The 17,571-nt window shown below is 39.1% G+C and overlaps 2 protein-coding genes across 2 annotated transcripts; one reads left to right on the forward strand and one right to left on the reverse strand.

The window, feature by feature from the left end:
- Positions 1 to 151: 151 nt before the first annotated feature.
- LOC126629266 (ycf20-like protein) lies at positions 152 to 3,328 on the forward strand. The gene is made up of 4 exons (XM_050299234.1): positions 152 to 387; positions 1,074 to 1,280; positions 1,594 to 2,256; positions 2,388 to 3,328. The coding sequence occupies exons 2-3, from the start codon at positions 1,081 to 1,083 to the stop codon at positions 2,063 to 2,065; spliced, it is 672 nt and encodes a 223-aa protein (XP_050155191.1). The 5' UTR covers positions 152 to 387; positions 1,074 to 1,080; the 3' UTR covers positions 2,066 to 2,256; positions 2,388 to 3,328.
- Positions 3,329 to 3,442: 114 nt separating this feature from the next.
- On the reverse strand, positions 3,443 to 6,885 carry LOC126629265 (uncharacterized). Its single transcript, XM_050299233.1, has 3 exons — positions 5,267 to 6,885; positions 4,734 to 4,923; positions 3,443 to 3,791 (listed from the first exon to the last, which is right to left on the reverse strand). Exons 1-3 carry the CDS (start codon positions 6,857 to 6,859, stop codon positions 3,664 to 3,666), a joined length of 1,911 nt encoding a protein of 636 aa, XP_050155190.1. The 5' UTR covers positions 6,860 to 6,885; the 3' UTR covers positions 3,443 to 3,663.
- Between the last annotated feature and the right edge of the window lie 10,686 nt (positions 6,886 to 17,571).

Consider the following 17,571-nt stretch of genomic DNA (forward strand, 5'->3'; position numbering starts at 1 on the left):
CTCCTTGCGTGTGGTATTTTGTGAAGAGTGTGTACGGGCATGCATGGTGGGCCTAATCTCTTATCCTTGATTTCAATCGTGGGGAAAATTTGGCCCACAATGTTTCCATGGCTGATTTAAAGCCCAACTATTGAAGATGGTTTATGGAGATTAAGAGCTTTACCCCAGCCATTGAAAATGCTGTTAAAGCTTCTTCAAAGTTATCACAAAACCCTATAAGAAACTATAAACAAAAGTCCCAAACAAATATATATAACATAAAAAGGACAAGGTCATTTGACTTGATCTTGGACGGCCATAGTTGAAGAAGCAAGTAAAAGGCTCAAACTCTTCCCAGCTTGGCAGCTTATCCAGCATCCCAGCTCAGTTCAACTCAAGTCTCAAACTGTAAGAAGAAGTACCTTCTCTTTTTTCTTTATTTTTAATTGTTCTTTCTAGTTCTCTGTAATCTAATCTGAGTTAACTGGTGCTTAATCAATCGCATTAGGGGCAGCATACCCATTTGTGTTTTGTGCACCAGATTCTGATCTGCTAAACAAGTTGTGAACTTTTTGAGAGAAATTTGAAAACCCAGTTTCCCGATTTTACATGAATGTGTTTGTTTGTGAGTTTTTTGTGGGTTTCTGTTTTGATAATTACGGTAGCGAAACCCAGAAGCAACTTTTCATATGTTGTGATCTTCCAGAAGTATTTCGAATTGCTGACCGAAATTGTTGATAAAAACCTTTTCAGTCATTGATGATTCATTTCCAAGTGACGAAATGTTTTTTGAAAAAAGAAGGAAAAACTGCCATTGTTCAAGTTACTTTAGATGTTGGGTCAATGAATTTGGGCTACAAGATTTGGTTGGGAGAATACTTGTTCAGGTTTTTTTTTTCTTTTGTCAAATGATAGATTTGTTAGATTAGACGTTAGATTAAGCAGCCAACGGGATTTGAATCCACTCCGTGGTGCAAGGGCGACAGCCCTCTCCACCACTGTGGTAGAGGGCCACTTGCACTTGTTCAGGTTTGAGTTTAATAGTTCTTGTTGTTTCGCATTTTCAGAACCAAATTGGGAATTGTTGTTTGCAGGTTGTACATGATAATGGTGGCTGCAGTTGCATCACCTACCTATCCAGGAAATGTTAAGCTTCCATCTTCCGAGCGTGTCAAGTCTGGAGTTATAGTTTTGGATCTTTATGCAATGCTTCACAAACCTTCTCATGCTTTTGGCCAAAAACTCAGTTCTCGTTGCTGTTTATTCTGCAGACCTCAACCTCTACTGGTCAACAATTTCAAGTATGTCATTGTGCGAATTGGTAGTAATAGTATCCGAGTTTCGGTTTGATATGTTTATAGAAGGACAAGTGACAAGTTATTGAAACATGGTGCCATTTTAGAAATTAATTTTAAACCCGGGCTTTAGTTTCTTTGTTTTGGCATTTGAACTGAGAGTCTTAATTTTGTTAAAGCTAGCTGCATAAAGTAATGGCACTGCTTCCCTCAGTAATTGACTGCACCGAAACATGTATAGGAAAATCAACAAACCAGTTTACGGATCTTACTGATTCTTCCCTCTGCCTCTTTTGGGGTTCAATTTTGAATTGTACAGGAGGATGACATGGTCTATCAGAAGTAGTGTGGATAGCAGTGGGTTGGATCCATCTCCAAGAAATGGCTCTACTGGCACGACGCGATTAATTAGGGCAATCCAAGCTATTCAAACCAAGTTAGGTGTAAAAATTCGACAGCTACGGAGAGGTTTTCCAATGAAATTACTCTTCTTCTTAGTGGGTTTCTACTGTGCTACTGCTTATGCTACTGTTATTGGGCAAACAGGCGACTGGGACATTCTATCTGCCGCTTTTGCTGTGGTTATTGTGGAGGGGATTGGGGCACTCATGTATAAGGCGTCTATTCCTTTTGTAAAGAAGACTAGGAACCTGATAACCATGTTTAACTATTGGAAAGCTGGGCTTTCCATGGGTCTCTTCTTGGATTCATTCAAATATGAGTTCAATGACATCTTTGGATTCAGTAACCCCTTCAATTTCGAACTACACGCTTTCTCAATATTCTGGTAACACAAGGCTTGTTTGAGTGCTGCTTACTGACGTGTTTCTCATCCAAAGTTGGAGAAAATGTGACCAGTAAACATAGGTCAGGAACTGCAGTGGTGGAGCAACATTGTTAGCTTTTCAGAACAAAGAGAAGGTACAAAGAGTAATGGGTTTGCCAGAAAAATAAGGAGCCTTTTCGCTAAATGATTTATTGGGTATGTTGTGGATGTGTTTGCTTATTTTCTCCTGTGTGCCTTTTGTATTGTTTTGTTATGTTCTCGAGCTTATTGATTTCACACATATTTTGAAGTTGAAATAATATTCTTTTTATTCTTCGGTGTATCAGATAACTGCTGCACCCGGAAAGAAGAAGACAGAGGAGGCTAGTGCAACCATGAAGGTTAAGTCCACTGGAAGATACTACTGAAAGAAAGAGAAATTATCAGTCTATACCATGTTAGACCAGAAACCCAATAAACCAAAGAAAGGATCTTCCTCGAGTACGAAGGGAAAAGGTGCTCCAAAACTTTAATCCTACGCTCACGGTATTGATCGCCCTCCCTCTGATTAAGAAGTTGAGTATGTGCTAACAGAGTCCAAATTGTAAGCCACTTTAATGTATCCATAACGGGCAAAAGAGTTAAGAAAGTGTGATAAGGACCTTGGTGCCCAGGACAGGAGTCATTAAGCGTGATAAGGACCCTCTGTGTCAGCTCGAGAAAAGAAACTTCTAAAGAATGCACCAGTACCAGAAACAATGGCAGCTCATGGGGTCAGGTGCTGCTGAAACTCAGGCTTCAAAGATTTTTGCTGGGTTGAGCTTCCCAAATGATATCTATGGCCGTCCTACCAAGTCATTCAATGGTGACTGGAGGATGAGAATTTCATCAGCTAAGGTACTTGTTGAGCAACTAACTCTTTCGTTGCTTGATAAAGCCCCAGACAATCTCGACTTCAGGCCTGTTCTCCGATTGGAGGAATGCATATGCCGTTGCAAAAGAAAAAAACTGGTTTGTCACATGTTCGGGATCACCTTAACACCGCTTGCTCTCAGAAGTCGCATCTTCGTGATATTCATTCGACTTCTATGGGGAAGGATTGCTGATTTTTTATTTTTATTTTTGGGTAAGAAAAGTAAGTTCACATGGAGCTTGGGCAAGAGGAAATTAATGGTTTCTCGTAATTCCATCTCTCGCTCTCGGTGTAGTGATGGTTCGTTTTCCAATATCAGAAGAGGTCCTGGGTCTGGACTTTGGAAGCTGAAATTTAAAAACATTGGGCTACTAATTCCAAAAGTTGGATAGGAAGCAGGCAATGCCAAGTAACGGGCATATAATATCGACTAATCCGCAAGAGAAACAGATATTGCAAATGCAAACTGGTATATTTGTACAAGCAACCTTACACAACCCATCCAACTTTCATAAAATGGCAAGTGTTTAAGGAGTGAAACAAATACAAGTAAATTATACTTTTCTCCTAGTTATTGTGTCGCCATAGCCATTAAACGTGATTTGTCAAAGTTTACAATGCTCGGCGGTTATTAAACTAATACAAGGTCCCTAAGTATGTGTTTACCAAACGAAAACCTAATTGGCAGGCGCTTCTTGTATATCCTGCAATCACGCATCAACGTCAGGGCCAGGATAGGCCGGTAGGCTCATAATCCGCCTATCAATGACCGGACCTCCCACCGTGAAATGGTATAAACTCTGGAAGTTTGACCCTTTCAACCCAAGCAACTCATGCACTGCAACATAACAAGAGCATAATTTTTAATTAGTGCAACAGATATCAAGCATAGTGCATGTTGCAATTATCTACTCTAATACATATTCAAAATTGGTTCAGCACCCCTTACAATTTACAACACGAAGCCGAAGTTTAAAATTTGTATGACACTTCAAATAATGTATTTAGATACATGATTATCAGAAATCCTTGACAATTTCAAATGTAGTTAACAGCTTAGAGCCTTAAAAGTGTAACCAAACTTGCTTGACCCTAATGGCCTGCCAACATCAATTCTTTATATACATCAAACCTGAGTATTGTGGTGAGCAGCAACAGCGTGATTGATCTACGGTGATAATTCATTGTCAAATCCTTTATTCATGGACATTATTATAATCTCATAGACAGGGTGAACCGATTAATTTTTTTTCTCCTCTCTCGTCCAATCTAATATGCTCACTAGTACAATATGCCTTATTTCAGAAAGACAAAGGCACAAAACTTGATGTTCAAACGCAGAGGCTCAGCTTTGCCATACATAAATATAGATGTGGTCATATATTTTACATTATGACGCAGATAACAGCATTCTACTGAAGCCAGTCAGTCATGCTTCAATATATTAGGGCCCCGTTCAGCTACTGACTCTGGTTTAACGCATGGTGATACATAGTAATAATCATGACCTTAACCATTGACATCGATTCAACATTCTTAAAGACTTGTTTTTATCACAAAACTTAAAGCACCTAGTTTTGACGAGTGCACTTTAAGGTTTAAGCAGTTTGATATTCAATTAACTAGGTCCAGATATTTCATATAACATGTAATGTACTATTGCTACAGGATAGGGGAATCATTCGTCGTAGGTCGTACCCAGTGCACAAGGCTCCCGCTTTACGCAGGGTCTGGGATAGGGGAATCATTGATAGAAAAAAAATTAGAGGCGAGATCGTACCAGGATCATCAAAATAGCAACCAATTCCTGTCGCAGAAATACCAACGGCATGTGCTTCAAGATACAGCACCTGCCCAAGTACTCCAGTCTCCCAAAACAATCGAGGATACATCCACACTTTTTTATCTTGCAACATAGGGTTAAAACAAGCTACCATACCAAGACTGAAGCATCCATGACTGGCAATTTCCTGCATAAAAGCATTATTTTAGGAGTTGGATACACACACACAGACACACAGAGGTGCCTCAATCGTAATTTGATTTCAGTAGGAAACGAAATCATTCTTCAAGTATAGGATCAAATTGGGGATTTTGCAAATTTGTAGTCAAGGCAACAACTCAGATTTTGCGAATTCGGCTTGAGATTGTAGTAAACAATGATTCATCAGACACTTCAAGAATTCCCAATAAAACAACTTTCGATGGTCACTCTAGAATCATATTCCAGCATTATTCAATATCTAACTTACCATAGAATTTATACACCGTCAAGTTAAAACCCCAAGAAAATACCATTTACATTTGACATACCTGATGGCATGAGAGCTTTTCAGCAAGGGCACGGCAATCAGTTCTATAAAGTTCGTATAAAGGAAGATTATCCGGGCAACCCTCTGGTTTTACCCACTTGAATCCGGACCTCGTTGATTTCTTGAGCTCATCAAAATGGTCTTCATTCCTCACCAAGAAATATAAACCCTGTGGCAACCCTTCCACCCTATGAACAAACAAAGCAGCATGAACCTCCGCATCCCAAGGAAGAGCCCGAAATGGCAATCCCAAAGACCTCTTCTGCTTCCCTCCATTTCGAGAACCCGAAGGAAGACAATGCAAAAGAATCTGATAAAATGTGCTTCTATCCATCACAGTAACTCCATCCATATCAACCGCACTCCTACGCTTCCTAATCACTTCCCTAACTGTAAAACCCTTATATGAACTTTCACTACAAATCCCACTACTCTGAAATGGATCAACTAAAAACTTATCACCAATACTTAACTCTTTCTTCACGGCCTCTGCCGTTCTATAGATTACATCCCAACAAATGTGCTCTTTACTAAGCAAATTCGGCTTTCCCTTCCACTCCAATTTTGAAAATTCCGACATCACCAAACTAAACTTCTTATAATTCACATCAAATTCACCAACCCCGTTAGGAAAAACCACCAGAATACAATCCGGATGCTCGAATTCCATCTCGGGAAACCGGCCTTTAACAGGCCGAGAAGGAATTTGAAACCTTGGCAACATTTCAAGCCCCATTAGCTTCTCCAAATCCTCATAACCCAGCCCATCAAGAAGCTTCACGTCCCAGCCAAGTTCCGCTGCCGCCATCGAAACCGCAGCAATAGCATGACCCACATCGTGATTACAGTACCTAAAAGCGCGTTCGCCGTACTTCCAGGCCTCCCTCCAGAAAATCGACGACAAGCCAATGAGGAACGAGTCCTTCGGGAAGAAACCGGAGAAAACCCACGATGGGATTTCAGCTCTGAGCTCCAAAGCATGCTCCTTCGGAGCGTAATGCGCTACGAAACTTGAATCGGAGAGCGATTCTATTGGGGGAGAAATGATATAAGCCTCGGTGGGGTGTAAATTGCCGCTGCTGGGATTGACTCTGAGCGACCAGGTCGAAAACCCAGCAGTTTTCCAAGCTGAGAGAGCCAAAGAATCGTAGAAAAACTGAGAAATGGTGGATTTGGAGATGGGTTTTGGAGGAGGGAGAGAGTGGAACAGAGAGGAATACAGAGGAGTGTCTGGGGTTTGATTGTCTGTGGGGCAGTGCAGGAGAGGAAGGAGAGGGGCGGGGGCGTACCGACGGAATGGGTTGGGCTGGTTGGCCCAGTCGAGGCCGTGGGGGCCTCTGGCGTATTTGGTGAACTGGTGCTTGGTCTGGTTGTGGTACTTGAGTACCTGCTGCAAATGGAGATCTTTGTCTTGTGGGTCTTGGGGTTGTTTGGGGTTGGAGACTGAAGAGGAAGAGAAGGACATGGCGGGGATTAAGGTTTTGCTGGCGGTGGTGGTGGTGAGTTTGGAGGCGGTGGAAGGAGGTGGAAGAGTGGAGAGTTTATAGGGAAAGTGAACCTTGTGGAATGGAGTGGTGGCATATTTTGCTTTCATTCTTTCTTTCTGTTTTATGAAAGGAAAAAATGGTTCCAACGTTTTTGTTCTATCTTCTAGACCTTCCCATTACTTTGAAAATTCGATGGACACGATTGATTTGATGGTTCCAACTTTTTCGCGGATCATTTCTATCTAATTCTCTTTATCAAATAATTTGAATTCTTAAAATTTAATCTAACGGTTACAAATAAGACCCATTCTAAAGTTATAATATATTTAACCGTTAGATCAAATTTTAAAAATTCGAATTATTTGATAAGAATGATTAGGTAGAAGAAGTAGAAAAGATTCGGAAATGATCCCTTTCCTTTTCTTAGTTTATATCTCATGTGCCGATTTGCTGTTGGGGCTGTTTGATCTGGGCCCAAAAACGATCTTCTTTGTTTCAAGTCCAATTCGTAACTAGTTTTCAAGCTCACACACTTTTTATCCCTTATTTATTTGGTATTGGTATTGAAACTTCAAGAAGTATCATTGTGCTCTCTAAAACTTACTAGACCTAATTGGATAAATAGTTCCGATAGTAATAAAGTAGTTGAAATATAGTTTTCATAGTAAAAAAAATCGAATTTAAACTCCTGCAGTAATGTCCGTTAGAATATATACCCAAAACAAAATTTTCGTTAGTTTTCCGTTAACTCCATTAGTTTTTCGTGAGTGTAGAGCATAACTTGGAAAATAGTGAGTCACAACCAAGGTTCTCTACCCACCACTGCCAATGGCAAAGCAGCCAACCACAGCTTGGAAAATGTTATCATCTGCTACCGCCCTAAAATCTTTTTCTTTCCTTCTAAACTTCTGAAGTAGCGAAAACAAAATCCTAAAAATGGTGGTGGCTGGAAATTAGTGACAGATGAAGCTCATTCAGATATCTGCACTTTCTCCATGGCAGAGTGACCTCTCGGACTCTGAGCCACACTCGGCTTCCTCCACAGCTGCCGAAGTCGAAGCCATTAATTCGAGCGGTCTATCAGGGATTAAATCAAACACCTTCAGTGCAATATGTTTTTATCTCCCTCATGTTCGAACTATGGACTGCTAATCATTGTGGGGTTTTGTCTCTGAAATCGAATTGGGAGATTGGGGGAGGAAGTTGAGCTTTTTGGGTTTTTTTTTTTCTTTTCTCTTTTTCTCATTAGCATTACTTGTATTTAGAGTCAGCTACAACCTCTGTTTTTCTTGTTTTCGAATGTTTCGCTTCGCGAATACCGTGAATGGAATGATACATTTTGCAGGAAAAAGATAGCATATCGAAAAATCGTGCTCAAAGACCTTCGATTCACCATTGCTCTCGTCTAGCATTGTCTGAATTCAAGCTTGTTCTTGGTTATATTGAGCTAGCTTGTTGGAAAGGTTGCATTATCAAGCCTGTGTACTTAAAAAAAAATTAAAATTAAAATTAAAATTAAAAAACAAATCTTAACGGAGAAACTAATGGAAATTTTAATTTTGTGTTTAATTCCTAACGAACTTCAAAACAGGGGTTTTAATTCAAATTTATTATCACGAGGCTATCTTCCGAATACCCTATCACCACGAGAATAATTTATCCAATTAGGCCAACTTTCTATTTAGAAGTAAAATACAGTTATGATTCTTAATAAATTTTTTGGAGTTTCAATAATAATATCTTTTTTTTCTTAAACATTTTTTTAAAGAAGAGTATGATACTTCATTAAAGGACATTACAAATATATATCATGAAAAACTCGGCCCCAAAAAGGCCATTGCAAACTAGATATACAAATATTATAACAAAACATCACTAATTGCAAAGCATAGACTTCAAGCACTCATCCGAACGATTCGGGAACCGCACGATTAAAAGATCCATAAAACTGTTAAACTTCGTGTTACATGGAGATTATGTGAGACTAAAATCTCAAACCATAAATTGGAATATGGAGTATGATGACCATGAGTCGATCGTATCACCTAATCACCATCACGATCCTAAAACACCAAATAAAGTAGATCTAGTTAATCAAAAGCTTCACCCTTGACACATAGATCCAAAAGAGGTAACACACCAAAATGAAAATTAAAATCAAGCACTCTCCTATAGAAAGCAATCAATCTTATGGTATATGGAACCTTGAGCATGAAATGTGTAAAACCACGTCTTCCTATTGCTAGGTTTTCGTCAATATGAACTCCCATTGAAGCGAATGAGGTTTTCGTCAACATGAACTCCCATTGAAGTGAAGGCAAAAATGTGGTTGTAAGCTCGTATATTCTGCCTAAAATGTCTTCCCTTGGCAAATTGGTTGTAAAAGAGCTCAGTCATTCCAGGAGGGGACAGTGTCAATGGTAGAGCAAGCTTTCCACGTAAGCAACACATTTTAGATGTTTCATGAGAGAACAAACGGGCATGACAATCTGGACATGTGGTTGGAATTGACATGTGAAATCTTAGGATTTCTATGTTTTCATTAAAGTTTCTAGCACAATTATGAATTGGCCTTGTTCCCATAATATGCTATTGAGGTGGTACGTCCTCGTTAGGTTGGATCTCATTTTCATTAATGAGATTAAAATCATTTGCGTCAAAAGGAAACACTAAAGGTGTTTTATGATTTAGAGAGCATAGTTGAATTTGTAGGTATTAATATTCAAAAATTGATACCTTCATTGATGATGGGTGGATAAGAATATTCATTGGAGTATTCGAACTGAATGATTGCGATGTTGTATTTTCTGTTATAATCAAATGAAATGGAAATAAGGTAATAAGTGGTGCTTACAGTAATGATGATATTGATGTTTATCTTTTTCAAAGTTGTACTATGGTAGTTTGTACGATCACCATTATTAGTAAAGCTTTGAATAAGTCCATCCTAAGGCAAGTGTGTCCTATTTGATTGGGCAATTTGCCTTATATGAGTTAAGATCATTGTTCTTGGAACTTGATTGTTGTTGCCTTCTCCAAACGGCACTATGTTGAGTCGTTCAACATTATTGCTACTGCCTTCATCGAATTGCACTATGTTAGGGTGTTGAATTTGATCGGTATCACCACCAAATAACATTATGTTTGAGCGTTGAATTTGTTGAACACGATAATTGGATTGTCGTCGTGCTAAGTAATCGTGTCTTTGCCTTGAACTCATCGAATTCCGCCTCATACGTTGTTGATCCCGTCATTGCTCTCGTTGGCTTTGTCTCTCATCAGTAACATATGCATTTTGTTGCTCTAAACCAAGAACGTAATGGTGCACGAAAAATATTAGCAAGCATAAAATATTATTTAAGTACCTACATACTTATTTTTTTTCCTTTTGTTTTTGTAATTAAATCAATGGTATACATTACGTTTTTTTTTCTTTTTCGTTTGGTTGGAAAAAAATAAAAAAGTTTACGGTAGACTTAGTTTATTAAAGAGTAAATATTATAACAGTGGTAAAATAAAATTAGTTTACAGCGGACTTGATTTACCACATAGTGACATGGGAAGAGAGGATGAGGACAAAGGAACAGTTTCTACTACCTTAGTGTTTTGGGGTAAAAAAAAAGGTTCATTCCACTATTTTTTATAGAACTTTTCATTTTTTTAATTTCTGTTGCTATATCAATATACTACATCTTTATGTGATGTTCTTTTTATATTTTTCTCTTGACTATTATAGTTGAACTGTTATTCCAAGTTTACATAAAAAATTTATCACCTATCATTCCAAACATATTCCTTTCCATATTATTTTTTTGTCTGTAGACATAGCAGAATTATTAAATGGATGTTTGCATTGATAGTACAAAAAGGCAATGACAATGTAAAATCACTATTCGTTTAATATTAATAGATATGTGTTAATAATTCGTACAAAAATATTCATACAACGTTGGGGTTTAGGGTCGTCTAGTGAAGGCTCAGGCAACGAGTCGGCGAGACGATCTTTCGGTCATTTCATTCCGAGTTATCCGGTCTGTAATCAGTGTGGGTTACGTCATCGAGAGAGGTGTGGAATAACTGCTGTAGTTTGTCACAGGTGCGGTGGCACCGAGCATTTTGTTCGTGATTGTCCAGCACCACCTGATGATTTTACCTCTGGGCTCAAGCTACAGTGGACATCAGCCAGTTCAGAATTTTGGCGCCTGACAAAGCTTTGATGGCAGTGGCAATAGTAGTCAAAGTTATGGTAGCAGTACTAATCAGAACTACGGGAGTAACAAAGGTCTGCAGTTTGGTGGCTGAGGTAGCCAGAGTTTTAGAGGAAATGACAGCCAGAGTGCTCATTTTTCGACCCAGCAGCAAGCTGGAACATCTTATAGTAATAGTAATCAGGGGAACAGAGCAGGATGTAGTTCCAGAGGTCGTGGCGGTGGGAATAATAATGCGGGGTATCAGGTTCATGGACGTATAAACGCCATGACTCAGCAGGAGGCTAATCAGGATCCTCGAGTTATCACCGGTACGTTACTTGTCTGTAATACTTGGGCTAGAGTTTTAATTGATCCGGGTGTTACGCAGTCTTTTGTTTTTTCATCTTTTGCTCGGGTTATACCTTCTCAACCTCAACTACTAGGTTTTGATATGCTGATTCAAATGCCAAGTGGTGAATTGTTTTGTGCTCAATGGCAATATCGGAATTGTCCAATTATTGTTGAAGGGGAAAACTTAAAGATTAATTTAATTCCTTTCAAACTAGCGGAGTTTGATGTCATTATGGGAATGGATTGGCTATCTAAGCACTGAGCGAATGTCGCATGTTGGGAGAAAATCGTGACGTTCAATCCGCCAGGACTTCTAGCAGTTACATTTATGGGTGAGAGACGTGTCCTCCCTTATAGTATTATTTCTACCATTCGAGCAACTAGGTTGTTGAATAAAGGTTGTGTGGGGTTTTTAGCCCACGTAGTTGTGAAGGATGAATCTTCTTTACGTCCAAAAAAGGTGCCATTTGTAAGGAACTTCATCGATGTGTTTCCTGATGATTTACCGGGGCTGCCACCTGCGAGGGAAATTGAGTTTACTATCGATTTACTCCAGGTACAAATCCTATTTCCTTGGCACCTTATTGAATGACACCAGCAGAGTTGAGAGAATTGAAGATCCAACTCCAAGGATTGGTAGACAAAGGTTACATCCAGCCAAGTACATCCCCGTGGGGAGCTCCTGTTCTTTTTGTTAGAAAGAAAGATCGATCAATGAGACTCTGTATCAATTATAGGCAACTGAATCAGGTGACGGTAAAGAATCGTTACCCTCTGCCTCAGATCGATGATTTTTTTGATCAATTGAAATGTGCTAAGGTATTTTCCAAAATTGATCTTCGATCAGGTTACCATCAATTAAGGATTAGCGAGGATGATGTCCCAAAAACTGCTTTCCGTACGAGGTATGGGCATTATGAATTTCGTGTCATGCCTTTCGGATTGACAAATGCATTTGCAGCATTTATGGATTTGATGAACAGAGTCTTTAGACCGTATCTGGATCGGTTTGTGATTGTGTTCATTAATGATATTCTAATTTATGTTGGAACGACTGAGGGACAACCAGCTTTATGCCAAGTTTAGTAAGTGCCAGTTTTGGTTAACTCAGGTTGGTTTTCTTGGGCACATAGTTTTTGCTGAAGGAATCAGTGTGGATCCCCAAAAGGTGTCAGCAGTGTCTAATTGGGAACAACCGAATAATGTCACTGAAGTGAGAAGTTTCTTGGGTTTGGCAGGGTATTATCGAAGATTTATTCATAATTTTTCTACAATTGCTCTACTTCTTACTAAATTGACTTGTAAAGGTGTTCAGTTCGTGTGGGATGAAAATTGTGAACAAAGTTTTCAGGAGCTTAAGCGACGCCTCACTCAGGCCCCCTGTTCTCGCTCTTCCAGATGACAGTAGTGAATTTGAGATGTATATTGATGCTTCTCTATCAGGTTTTGAGTGTGTACTGATGCAGCATGGAAAAGTTATTGCCTACGCTTCCAGACAACTCAAAACCCATGAAAGAAATTATCCCACTCATGATTTTTACGGATCATAAGAGTCTTAAGTATGTGTTCACCAAGAAGGAACTGAATTTGAGACAGAGAAGATGGATGGAGCTTATCAGTGATTATGATTGTTCGATCGAGTACCATACTGGGCATGCTAATGCTGTGGCTGATGCTCTTAGTCAGAAACATCACGAGCAACTTACATCACTTCAAGCTGTACACGTTCCATTACTATTTTCTCTTCGGGAAATTGGTGTTAATTTGGAACCAGGTGAGCACGGAACTTAGCTAGCACATTTTCAGGTTAGACCTATCTTTGTAGACATGGTCATAGAAGCTCAGGAACTTGATCCGGAATTCGCCAAATTAAAGGAACAAGTGTTGAAGGGGGATAATGAGAATTTCATCATTCGTAAGGACAGAGCATTATTGAAAGGGAACTGTTTGTTTGTGCCTAAAGATAATGAAGCTGTTAAAAAGGAAATTCTGGATGAGGCTTATACTTCAGCTTATGCTATACATCTGGAAAGTACTAAGTTGTATCGCACCATTTATCCTTTCTATTACTGGGAAGGGATGAAATGGGATGTAGCAGAGTATGTGAGTAAATGTTTAATCTGCCAACAGGTTAAAGCAGACAGACAAAGACCTGGGGGACTGATGCAAAATCTTCCGATACCAGTTTGGAAGTGGGAGGATATCATTATGGACTTTCTGTACGAACTGCCTATAACACCGTCAAGGTATGATGGTATCTGGGTAATTGTCGATCGGCTTACCAAGACAGCTTATTTCTTACCAGTTCGACAGACTTACTCATTGGAAAAATTGGCAAAATTATTCGTCTTCATGGTGTACCCGTCTCCATTATGTCAGATAAAAATCCCAAATTTACTTCCAGGAAAGCCTTTAATGATGTTGTGGGTACTCAGTTATTGTTCAGCATGATAGGAGCATATTTATGCGACTTAATTGGCTTGTTCTCGTGCATTTACGTTGTGTTTCCTTAGTTATTTTAGTGTTTAAAGTCACTTTTGTGTGTTTTCAGATTCCAAAGCCGAAGAGTGCAAAATGATGTAATTTGGAGCCTTTTTGAGCAAAAGGAATGGATGAATTGAAGACTTGAAGAAATTAGGATTCCTAATCAACGAAGGATTCCTAATTGAAGATGGATTCCTAATCACATGAGGATTCCTACTCCAAGAAGGATTCCTACTTGAAATAGGAAAGTTAAGCCAAGGTTTCCTACTTTGGTTTGACCTTTCCTAAATGTTCCTAAGTTTTATCAACTTTGAAGGCATCCTAAGCATTCTAGGACATCAAATACACATCCCTTGCACATTGTGAACCCTTGCCGCACCCCCTTGGTATTTCCTCTTCCTTGCCGTGCAAGGGAGAGGGTTATTTCCTGAATCTATGCTTTAAAACACTTTCCTAATCTATTTCAAACCCTTGCCGCACCTTTTAGCTAATTTCCATTAAGTTTCTGATTTTGTTTCCTATTTCTAGAAGCCTTAGACTTAATTTCTGATTACCTAAATTGCCTAGGGTTTTAATTCCTGAAATCCTTTAAATAAAACTCTCTTTTGCAGCAAAAAAAGATCCATCTACTATCCATTCACGCCAGAAACTAGCCTCCACTCTCAACCGCACCATTCTACCACCATTCACCCTAATTTCTGCCCAGAAACATACCTAGCCGACCCCTACATTCATCCAACCCATAAACCTATCATTCTACATCATCCATAACTCCCAAAACTCACCCCCAACCCTTGTGCCGCAGCAAAGGAGAGGAAGAAGAAGTACTTGAAGGTTCTAGCTGTTCAACATCGAATCGTTGGAATATTTAGGTGTTCTCTTTCTTATATTTACAATGTATAAATCTGTTTTCCTTTATTTTGTGAACATGGGGAACTAAGCCTTTTTGGCTAAGGGGTTATTCGATACCATGATTATGCTTGCAAGATGAATTGATTATGTCTAATTGTTATTTCATGAATTGTGAATGCAATTTGCTTAACCGTTTGATTGATGACTTATTTTTGTGTGTTAATTAAGGTGGCCAACTTAGTTTTCATGCAGGAATTTAAAGCTAAAACATAAGGAAGTTTCACCTGATAGTTACAACCATATGTTTGCAAGTAGTGGAGGTCGCTTATAAACGATCGTGTTAAGTGAATTCTTGGCAAACGTTTCATGCTTTTCATAGTAACAATTGTCTCGTCAATGCTTATAGTTTTCATGAAGCTTAATGATCTTTGATTGTACCTTTATTGTGCTTTTCACATAAGGGACTTTTAGAGAATGTTTTGAGTTGTTGCATGTGCATTCCCATCCAATTCACTAACTTTAGGAAAACTTGAAGGTTAAAAAAGTGCTATCACAGTTAACCTAGGGTGTTGAGATTCATAGTTTATTGAAAGAAGCAATTGGAAATCAAAGTTGAATGCAAGTGTATCATGTGTGGAGAAGAACCCTCTGGTTAGTCTATCACCCATCAATTTACTTAATTCTGTCTAAAAATCTGTTTACATTGTTCTTGCTTTGTTTTATTTATTTTTGTCCAAAATCAACCCCATCTTATTTCTTTGAGTCATATTAACTAGAACTTGTCTTATAATATGTTTTTAGGTGTTTTAGGTCATTAGAAAACCAAAATTCGTCCAAGTTGTGTTAGAGTCCCAAAACTGCCCATAAAGTGGTTTTTAGGCAGTTTTGAGTGTTTGTTTGCTGTTTTGAGTCTTTTGGTTTGTTTTAGCATTTTAGAGTTTAGTTTTGCATTCTTTGAGTCTAGTTTAGTATTTTAAACTTTGTTTTACAGATTTGAGTCAGTTATAGTGTTTTAGCAATCCCTCCTAATCCTCGATTTAAGAACGATCCCTACTTATCCATACTACAATTGTCAACAAGAGGGTTAATTTGTGTGTTTAGTTATTTTATGCATCACAGCACTGCTTATCATCCACAAACTGATGGTCAGTCTGAGCGGACGATTCAGACTTTAGAGGACATGTTGAGAGTGTCGGTGTTACAGTGGAAAGGCAGCTGGGATAACTATTTGCCATTGGTGGAGTTTGCTTACAATAATAGTTATCACTCAAGTATTGGTATGGCACTTTTTGAAGCACTTTACAGGAGGGCGTGTAGGACGCCATTATGTTGGACAGAGGTAGGAGAAAGGCCTTTGGTGGGACCAGAGATTGTGGATACCACAAATGCTAATATCCAACTAATTAAGGCGAATTTGAAAGCAGCACAAAACCGACAGAAAAGCATTGCAGACAAACACTTCAAGGATCGTGAGTTTACAGTGGGCGACTTTGTATTCTTGAAGTTGTCTCTCTGGAAGGGTGCTGTTCGTTTTGCTAAGCGAGGAAAGCTGAGTCCTCGATACGTCGGTCCCTATCAGATTATTGAGAGAATTAGTGCAGTTGCTTATAAGTTGGAGCTACCACCAGAGTTGTCACTGATCCATAACGTTTTCCATGTTTCCATGCTTCAGAAATATGTACCGGATCCCTATCATATCATCCAGATAGAACCATTGGAAGTAAATCTGGATGCTAGCTATGTAGAAGAACCAGTGGCTATCCTTGACAGATAGGACAAGGTGTTGCGAAACAAAGTTATTCTTTTGGTAAAGGTACTGTGGAGGAACCATACAGTCGAAAATGCTACTTGGGAAACAGAGGAATCAATGCGGAACCAATATTCCTTTCTTTTCGTGTAAATTCGCAATTTCGATGACGAAATTTCTGTAAGGGGGGTAGATTGTTACAACCACCCCCATATTTCCATTTTATTTCTATTTCCCCTAGAACATTTTTAAATCTATCAATTTAATCCTAACCCTTGATCTAGATTCCCTATTGCTCCTAAACTACCACGTGGCAGGTTCTCATATCTCATCTCTTTCCCCTCTGCCCGAGTCTTCATTCTCAGACATCTCTTTCTTTCACATGATCTCTCTTCTCTCCATTTCACTCCCTGCACCTTGACCAACCAAGCAACATGTATACAACTCTAGTGTAGACCATTTTCATAACCTTGCTGACACCATCTTTCTCTCTCTCCGTCGCAGTGAAGTCAGGGAACCCAGAGAAGGGACCTCCGACAGATCTCTTCATTTCTTCTGGCTAGGTTTGAGGATGGGAACGGCACGGAGGAAGCTCACCTGCATTTTCCGACGGAACCATGAATTTCAAGGATTCTTTCTGAGCTCTCACGGCCGTTCACGAGCTCACGATTTTGTTTATGGGAACTCACGAGCAACTTCCCAGTGGGTCACCCATCATGGGATTGCTCTCACGGGCTACTCGCTTAACTTCGGAGTTCTGATGGAACCCGAAGCTAGTGAGCTCCCAAAAGGCCTTGTGTTAGATAGGGATGAGAATATACATTTAAGGATCACTTCTCTGGGCAATGTGGGATGTTACAGTATACATATATGCACGTCCAAGTTTGTAATCCCAATTTAAGCTTGACAGGACCAAAACAATTGAGTTTGAGAATTGAGAATAAAAGATTAAGATTTGAGAGTTGAAAAGTTGTACCGAGGAAGACTCTTTCTCGATCTGTTTCACCTCTGCCTCGCCCTCGTTTTCTTCGCTTTGATTTCTGCAATGAATGGAGAAACAATTCGCTATAAAAAAATCTATTTGTGTAATCAAATAATATGTTTTTTACTCATTTGATTTTTATGGTGGGTGAATGAATTGACTTTAAGGATAAAAAAAAGGGGGATTATATCATTTATGGGTGACATAAAAATG

The sequence above is a fragment of the Malus sylvestris genome, chromosome 7 (genome assembly GCF_916048215.2).
Source record: "Malus sylvestris chromosome 7, drMalSylv7.2, whole genome shotgun sequence".
NCBI classification, from domain to species: domain Eukaryota; kingdom Viridiplantae; phylum Streptophyta; class Magnoliopsida; order Rosales; family Rosaceae; genus Malus; species Malus sylvestris.

Bases quoted from the DNA above. Each gene is read 5' to 3' on its own strand.
- LOC126629266 (XM_050299234.1), top strand. From the start codon at position 1,081: ATGATAATGGTGGCTGCAGTTGCATCACCTACCTATCCAGGAAATGTT. The intron at 1,281-1,593 runs GTATGTCATTGT...TGAATTGTACAG, and splicing joins CTACTGGTCAACAATTTCAA to GAGGATGACATGGTCTATCA.
- LOC126629265 (XM_050299233.1), bottom strand. From the start codon at position 6,859: ATGAAAGCAAAATATGCCACCACTCCATTCCACAAGGTTCACTTTCCC. The intron at 4,924-5,266 runs GTATGTCAAATG...GCTTTTATGCAG, and splicing joins AAAAGCTCTCATGCCATCAG to GAAATTGCCAGTCATGGATG. The intron at 3,792-4,733 runs GTACGATCTCGC...GTTATGTTGCAG, and splicing joins TTGCTATTTTGATGATCCTG to TGCATGAGTTGCTTGGGTTG.